At 40.5% G+C, this 8,651-nt stretch overlaps 1 protein-coding gene across 1 annotated transcript; it reads right to left on the bottom strand.

Annotated features, from left to right (window-relative positions):
- Nucleotides 1–1,427: 1,427 nt before the first annotated feature.
- nsun5 (NOP2/Sun RNA methyltransferase 5) lies at nucleotides 1,428–7,898 on the bottom strand. The gene is made up of 5 exons (XM_033969947.2): nucleotides 7,349–7,898; nucleotides 6,046–6,569; nucleotides 3,597–3,792; nucleotides 2,802–2,960; nucleotides 1,428–1,779 (listed from the first exon to the last, which is right to left on the bottom strand). Exons 1-5 carry the CDS (start codon nucleotides 7,744–7,746, stop codon nucleotides 1,572–1,574), a joined length of 1,485 nt encoding a protein of 494 aa, XP_033825838.1. The 5' UTR covers nucleotides 7,747–7,898; the 3' UTR covers nucleotides 1,428–1,571.
- Between the last annotated feature and the right edge of the window lie 753 nt (nucleotides 7,899–8,651).

The following is an 8,651-nucleotide window of genomic DNA, read 5'->3' as shown; positions in this document are numbered from 1 at the left end:
GATCAGATTTCAGTTCCAGGATATCAATTCAGCCAATGTCCCATTTTGGTCTATAAGTTGGTGTAATAAGACTATGATACTATCCAGTGTTGGCCCAAAACCTCTCATAATATTGTACTTGTATTTTTACAAAGCTGTTGTGTAATTACTTGATAAATAACAGTTTTGTTAGTTTGTTTTTTCCATACACTGTGTGTTTAAAGGAAATAAATTATATTTTCAGTCTCTCTGCACTTTTATCGGTTGATATTGGGTAATGACAGATACTTAAAGCCAACATATCAACATCAGTATCAGAACAGAAAAAGCTGGTGCAGATTTTTAGTGCATCCTTACTATTTACATGACTGGATTTCATAAAATGGAATAAGGTTTTGACATTCAATTCCAAGTCAATTCCAGAGACTCCAGACTTGAGTTGAATTTGAAGCCCTGTCTCTTCTCTCTCGTGTCATCTGTCCTTGTCTTCTCCCCAATTTTCATCTCCCGTGTCCCCTTAAACCAGGTCTCTCCCATCTAAGCCTTTCAAAAAGTAGGTTTGTCTCTTTCTGAACACTGTATTGCATTTGTTTCTGAATTTGATAATTTCACAACTTAAATGACTAATTGTTTACTGGTGAGGTGTTGGTATTATTGAAATGAAAATGTTGTTACCACCTCCTGGCTGGCATGGCTACAGGAGCCAAAAATGGTACTCGCATAAGAGTAACATTACGTCAAAAAAAAATCTTAACTAGGTACTAACTACCCACCTCTGTTCATAAAGTCGTGATAAATGGCTCCAGGGGCGGACAGACCAACTGCAGACAAAAGGTGGACTGCCCCTTCTGCTATAGTAACATACAGTATGAAGCACACACACACACGCACGCCAGTTACCCCCTGCAAACTTCATTTCTTTTTGATTGCAGTAGTTTTAAAGGAAATGCATGTAGCCTGCACTTAGTTACAGTCACAACTGAAGAAGGGTTGTTGAAATTTTTCTCATTCTCAGTAAATAGACAAGCCATGCCTTATGTGAAAACTCAGGACCTCCAGGACTCACTCACTGAGCTGCAGAGGCTGCACTAGCACCCATTCATGACTGGCTAAAGGTGCTGGGGTTTAGGTAGTGACACTTCAGATCAGAGAGGCATTTTCTGTTAAAACCAACTGGATTTCAGCATAAAACTGGCAACTCAAATGACTCATGTGGCTCATTCTGCTCATTAACACTTGGCAATCATGTTCAATGTTTTTGTAACTAAGAATAAATCAACATTACCATTGTTATCAGTAAAACCTATATTTGATTTGAACATGTTTATCTTGTATCTGGGGACATAGTTTGGTCACGTTTATGGAATTTAAAATCAAAATTTGACATAGTTCCTTTAACACTCACTTGAACTAAACACAGACACTGCCCTCTGGTGGTCAAAGGTCACATCACTGCTGAAGAATTGCAGGTTAGTTGGGGAAAGTGAGATTTCAACATAAATTTACAGAAATAACTTTATTAGTGAACACTGTAGTAATAAATACAAACACTCACTAATGTCATTTAAATTTTACTTTCATAAATCCATAAATCACTGTGTAGTTAAACCAGATGCCCCGGAGGTCTTGTTTTTCTTCTTCCTCTTCCTCCTCCTCTTCTTCAGAGCGGGTCCTGGTCCAGTCTGGTCAGTGGAGTCAGAGGTGGGCTCTGGTTGGTCTTCTGTGTCTGAAACTTCAGACTCTGGGACAGAAACAAGGGGTGTACTCAAAGACGGACTGAGAGACCCGCCAAGAGCAACGCTGTAAAAACACACAAAAATATATTAAATGTTTTACAATATTATAAAACCTAAATTATATTACTCAAGTTATCTTATGTTGAGAACTATAATCAGATTTTTTTTAAATAGCTAAAAGGTGCCTTTAAATGTCTTGGAACACTGTGACACTAAAACGTTCACAGAAATGCAGAAATTTCACTTTATATAACTGAACACCTTTTTAAGTTTTCTGTGCATTTTTTGACATGTTATAGTTAAGCACATTTTCAAAAACAGTATATCAATAGAAGACCAAATTAAGGTAGCAATCCTAGAATTTCTTGCATTGGTATGATGAAAAAAAAAAAAACCCGGAAACTAGATCTTATGAAACAAAGATGACAAGTTGTTCATCATCGGGAAGAATCCCAGACAATTTTGTCATATTTGAAATCAGAGTTCTGCATTCACAATAATTCATAAAATCCAGATACATACATAATGGTACACATAGCAAGGTTAGTAAAATTATAATAAATCATAAACCATTCAATAACATCTCAAGGTCATAATTTTTCACAATCAAGTCCTTGTTTCGTTGTGCTTTAGGGTTAGAACTGGTTTAGATCTGGTTTATCAGTGTGGGCTAAAGTACATACGACAGGTTAGACTGCTCATTTCACAAAAACACCAGTATATTTAGGATTTGCCTCAAGTCTTGCTTAGTTTTCCATAGTTTAAATATTTTGGTGAAGTTTAAAATTGTACTTCCTGGTTGGACACGGGCAGCAGATGTGACATACATAGAGGTAATTCTCTCCAAATAACAGTTTCTTAGACATGTTTTGGTCCTTGTTCACTGTAACAAATAAAAATACATGACACCTCTATTTTGTTAAATGAATGTTTAAAATTAAATTTAAAATTCCTTATACATTTAGTAGTAAAGTAATAACATGAAAACCTGCCATATGCACTTTAAGGCTGACTGCAGCTCTGTCTCGTTCAGTGGAAAGCCATCGCTCCTGAGCAGGTGTATTTCCTTGTCAGTTCAGTATGTACCTGACAGGAGCAGGTGGTTCCATTGGCTCTGTCTCACTGTGTCTCTGCAGCATAGCCACAAAGAAGCCGTGTGTGCGAGTGGAAGAGGGGCTGGCTCTGAGGCACTGAGAGAGGGGCGGCAGGCCATGCTCGGGCCACTGCGGAAGCACTGGCACCAGCCTGGAGAGGGACACACAGAGGGACACACAGAGGGACACACAGAGGGACACACAGAGGGACACACAGAGGGACACACAGAGGGACACACAGAGGGACACACAGAGGGACACAGGTGAGTTTTAGGCACATTTAATTCATAAAAGCTCTTTGCCAATCCAAAGCCTTTATGAGTTTCAGGCACAAGGATTCCTTCCTTATTTGAATAGAGCCTTTAAAATGCTATCTAATAAGAATGGTCATATTTCCAGAATGGAGGCAGCTGGAGGCAAAATGAAGTAGACCACAACACACTTCCAATAATGAACTGACATGAGAGCTAAATGATGTGGTTTTAAGTCTTTAAGACGGGTAGCATTTTTGATGAAGGCAAAATCGGGATTGTTTATTTGGGGGATTATGATGATTGGCTGATATCTCTGACGTGTATCTGAATGGTTTTCATTTGCCAAACCCACCTTCATGTTTCATATTTTGTGATAATCTGTTGTTAATCCCAATTCCTCCAATGATATCACAATACATTTTGCTTTACTTTTGCCTCTAGTTTCCTCTATTCCAAAAGTTTATTTACAAACTTTTAAACTACCCATTGTAAACTACACTGCCTGTGACAAAATTTGAAATCAGCTGTTGTACCTGAAGTGGTTGTTTTCCTGCAGACAGGCAGAGACCACGTCCTCATTTTCCTGCCGGTGCACAGAGCAGGTGGAGTAGACCAGTCTGTTCACACGGGGGAAGCTCAAAGCGTGTTTCAGACATTTGAGCTGAAATGCAGCAAGAGAGGAGAGCCGAGCCGGGTCTGTGTCAGAGTCGTCCCTCAGGCACACCATACCTGCATACAGGGGCATGCTTTTTACTGTCAATCCAGTGGTATGAATATTCTTGTGGCACATAAATTGCAGGGAGTACTGAAGTTGGGTACATATATGCAAACCCTTTGCATTGATCACTGCTTTGCACACTCTTGTAGGGTTGTAGTCAAATTCTCGGTTGACAAAAGAGATGCCCTGGCAAAAAGAGGGTTTGGCAGAAACTATTATGATCTGACCCAACTCCACTCACAAGACTACATCTGCATGGGAGTTCAAGCAAAGGCAACGATTTATGCAGAAAGGTACTGGAAAACAGTATGTATGTAAAACGTTTAACTCCAAAATCTTCAACTAACTCATGCTTGCACTCCCCTTTCTACTGTGTCCCATATACCCCTTTAACGCTAAATACAATGACTTGATATAAAAGTTTAATACAAGTTTTGGTTGACTAAGACACCATGGAGTGACAGCACACCGTGAAGTAAAATCCATTTCAGGAGACTTCATCATGAAGCTCACTGAGAGAAGGCCAAGGGTTTGATGACAACACACAGAGAATTACATACTGAATGATACATAAATAACATTTCATGTGAAACATTTACGAATTAATGATCAGATAGATTGTACTAACATTCTATTTCTATGTTGTACTTGTTTTATTGCCTGCTACGGATGTAAATTAGTCTGGTAGCCATTATCTGGCCTATTTACATTTTTAGAATAAATAAAACAGAAAAAGAAAGCAGAATGTGCTCCTTACTGTGCCAAAGTCTGTGGTTGAAACCACTTCAACATACCCACAATGGCTTTTAGTCTCTAATACAATGAGGTGCCCTCAGTATGTGACAGAAAATGGCCTTCCAGCTTCCATACAAAATAAATAAATTGTGCTCATTAGTAGACCATTTCGACCTCTCAATTTTTTTTTTTTTTTTTCATGTTTTGCTGTCATTGTAGAAAGCTGAACATTTCCTACTAAAGTCCTGGTTCTAATAGTTTTGGACAACATGACGCTTTCTATGACTTTGCAGGCCACTGCGTTGACCGTCTCCCTTCCCTTCGGTGCCAACTGGACCCTGGAGATATCAATGTAATCAAGATTGATGGACTTGTGTTCCATAAGCAGAGATCTCCATTTTGGTTTATGAGAACTGTCTAAAAGAGCCTAAGAGAAGTTTTCCCAACAGTGAAACAATTCACAAACTGAAGTAACTCTGAAGTCTTTTAGCGTGGGCAAATTCCTCAATTAAAAGGACAAATGCCATGAGAACAAACAATATTGACAACATGAACAATTTACACTGTCCCTCTTGTTTCTGTGGGGTCTCATTGACTGAGATTGAGTACTGTTTGCATATTATTGTGCAATGTATGAACCAGTTATATACAAATAAAAAGCTTTCCACATGTGATCAGTGGAATTTTCAGAACTTCCCCCATCCTCACCTCTCATTGCCTAACGAGTTAACTCATGTTTCAATCACTTCTTTAGTTAACTCTCCTGCCATCCTGAAAAAGGGTGGTCTTTTTACAGGTAATACTGGCCATCACTGACCAGACCTCAATGACTTCCATCCCAACCTTTGACCAGAGAGGACAGAGACACAGAGCACCTCCTCTTAGCAGTGTACACACAGGAAAAAGACTGTCAACCTCTAGACCACTGGCCTGTGTCAAACTCATGCAGATGATATTGGGACCTACTCCAGTTAGAAGCATCCTGCCCCTGGTTGTATACGCACACATCACAGATTGACTTACCTGATCAATTTAGACTTAACACATCTAAATGTATCTAATCTATAATCTTTAGACCCCAGTCTAGAGCCATGTTCATTTGCATATTTCATATTCATATGCTGTCTAACTTGGTTTATAAATATTCATAAACAACAATTTGCTTTGATGACCCTTCAGAGCATTGTTTAATTAATTATTAATTAATTCATTTAGATAATTGATTATACTCTATTGGTAATGTAATCTGTGTAATCTGTGTAATCTGTCATTCATCCAGGTCTGGTCCATAGTAAAAACCACAGTATTAGTAATCCACACTCTGGATTGGTAATGTTTTTCAACTGTTGAGTGGTGCCCCAAAACTCTCTTACTCAAAGTCAAATACTCACAAAGACTATGTGAATCCTGCTATAACTTAAAACTAAACTTAATCAAATTTGTTATATCAGTTATCCTTATTAATATCACTACAATTTGATCCTGTCACATTAGCATTAAACCTACTATGAACTGCTCCATGCTTGTACCTGATCCGCTGCAGGAGGGGTCTAGCAGGATGTACTCCACTTCTCTGTACTCTGCACTCTGGGGGTCCACCTTCAGAAAATCCTGGTGCCTGAGGGTCTGACAGGTGACCCCTGCCCGCAGCAGCAGGGTAGACATAGTGGACAGCCTCTTGGCATCCAGGTCCAGAGCCAGGAGCCTGCCCCGGTTCTCCATCAGTGCAGCAAGGTGGCTGGTCTTGTTCCCTGGGGCTGCGCAGGCATCCAGGACGACGCTGCCCGGAGGAGGGTGCAGCACATGGGCAGGGAGGCAACTGGCTTTGTCTTGGAGGATCAAGTGTCCCGCCTTGTACAGGAAGTGGTTGTGGAAGTCGGTTTTGGGGGAGAAAATGAGGATCTCAGGTATGTCCATGTCCTGTACGAAGTGTGTGCCTTTAAGCGTGAGGTCCTCCACAGTTCTGGCCTGGCCGAGGTACGTGAACCCTTCTCTCTTCAGGTAGTCCACAGTGTCTGCTACGCTGGTCTTCAGAGTGTTCACACGTACATACCTGCAGTGAGGAAAGATGGTTACTGTGTAACTCTACTTAATAATTACATGTGAAAGTGGATGTCTGCCATGTATTAAATGTTAAATCATTATGATATCAAAGAATTTAAGAAATTGTATGTAAGATTTTGATTTTAAATTCCAGACAAGTTCAAATCAAATATGACTCTTACAAATAATTGTTAAACGCTGATTTATTATTAATTACAAAAACATTAGACATGATGGGCAAGTTGTTCATTATAATTTGGTGTTCACAAGATGATTATCCAATCAGAAAGCAGAATGAGCATCACATGAGTTTCTCATTTGGGTTGCCAGTTCAATAATGGAATCCAGTTTATTTAAACTGAAAACGATTGTGAAACGAACACAAAGTACACATTTTTATAGAAAACAAAGACAGACATTGTAATGTCTCCAGTCATGAACACTATATGAAGAGCTGGGTTTTGTAATGGGTAGGTGCTACTATGGTACCAGAAAAAAACTGAAGCACTACACATACCACAACATGTGGGCTTTGAAAATTGGTTCCAAATAATATATGCTTTGATGGTATTCTATTATTTTTGTTTTATAGTTGTAGATATTTTACTTATCTCCATGGAAATAGTCCTGTGGAACATTCCAGGAAAAGCATATCTCCATGGAGATAAGCAGGTGGCGGATCTCCATCAGAAAAGTTACATAGTAAATCTTTAGGTACTGGTACCAAAATAAGCCCTCAGCCGAACAAATACTTGTCAGTCTCATCCACAGGACTGCAGAGTGTAGTACCTGGGCAGAGGGCGCTGGTCCTGCGGGCCGTTGGCGGGTATAAGGTCCTGGTTGTTGCAGACTCCCTGGCGCACTTTGATCCGGGCCAGAGCCGCCTGGAGCCGGGCTCGGTTCTTGAGCAGGGCGGCCTTCCACGCCCCGCCGCATTTGAGCCCGTGTCCCAGGAGGAGGTCGTACACCAGGACTTTGGCCTGTGGGAGCTTCAGCCTGGTCAGCTTCAGGAGTTTGGTGGTGCTGATGATCTCCTCCAGCACCGCGGAGAACTTGTGCGTCTCAAAGACCAGAGCAAAAAGCTGTTTGACGTTGTTAAACTTACTGTCGTACACCAGAGTCTTCAGAGCGCCTTGTTTTTTCTCCGCTTTCTCCAAAATCTCTGCGGCTTTCACGTACAGCGCCATGTTGATGTTTTTACGCAGCGCAGTTATGATCAGCGTCAGTGCGGCGTCTCTAATGCGCCGTTTTCCTCTGTCAAGGTTTATTTTAGTTGCATCGTTTTTGGCACAGACTCACGTGGCTCAGGAGAGTAGGAAGTGGCTAATCTTCTTCGTCTGACCCACTTTTCTGAAATGGTGTTAGTGCCGCCTACAGGACGGAGCGGGGGCTGCGCTTATCCTCACATCACTGTGCTCATGTTCAAACATGCATGTGGGAAGAATATAGGTCCTTCATGTCTTTGAGAGCAATAAAATGATCATCTTTTATGTCTGTTACTCAACTGGAGGGGTGATTTTAAAAAGCAGTCTGAGCTGTTGATCAAAATAAGAGAGAGGCAGGCGACAGATGGATTTAGACGCGTCATGGTGCCTTCACACAGGGGCATCAGAGGCGTCCAGTTTACTGTCAAAGTCTATAGTGGACACGCATCTTGAGCGTCCAGAGTCAGTGCGCTCCGTGAGCTCTGGCCTCGGTTTATCTCAACATTCCTAAAGAGCAGTGACGGAGGAGTTTGTGTAGAGCAGAGAAAATGGAGCCTGTGGGTCAAAGCCTGGGCCCAATGCAGTGGATTTTTTGGGGAACTACTACAGACCTATATTTGCAATGCAAACAGGCTACTTGAAAATGTATATTTTTATTAGCAGGCAAAGCATTTTTCAGTCTTGTTTCAAGTGACTATAATTTTAATCCAAGTTGGTAGGGTCTGATGAACAAAAGACTATGCTTTTAATAATAATAACAAAATAACAACTATATATTTTGTTATTATTATTATATATAAATTCACAAATTTACCTTTTGGATACAAGTTGTCAGCTACTACAATTATTAGAGTAACAATTTCTTCTGCAAACAACAAAATATACAA

Source organism: Periophthalmus magnuspinnatus, chromosome 7 (genome assembly GCF_009829125.3).
Source record: "Periophthalmus magnuspinnatus isolate fPerMag1 chromosome 7, fPerMag1.2.pri, whole genome shotgun sequence".
Taxonomy (NCBI): domain Eukaryota; kingdom Metazoa; phylum Chordata; class Actinopteri; order Gobiiformes; family Gobiidae; genus Periophthalmus; species Periophthalmus magnuspinnatus.
The sequence above is the reverse complement of the archived record's forward strand: the minus strand, read 5'-3'. Positions and strand labels throughout refer to the sequence as shown.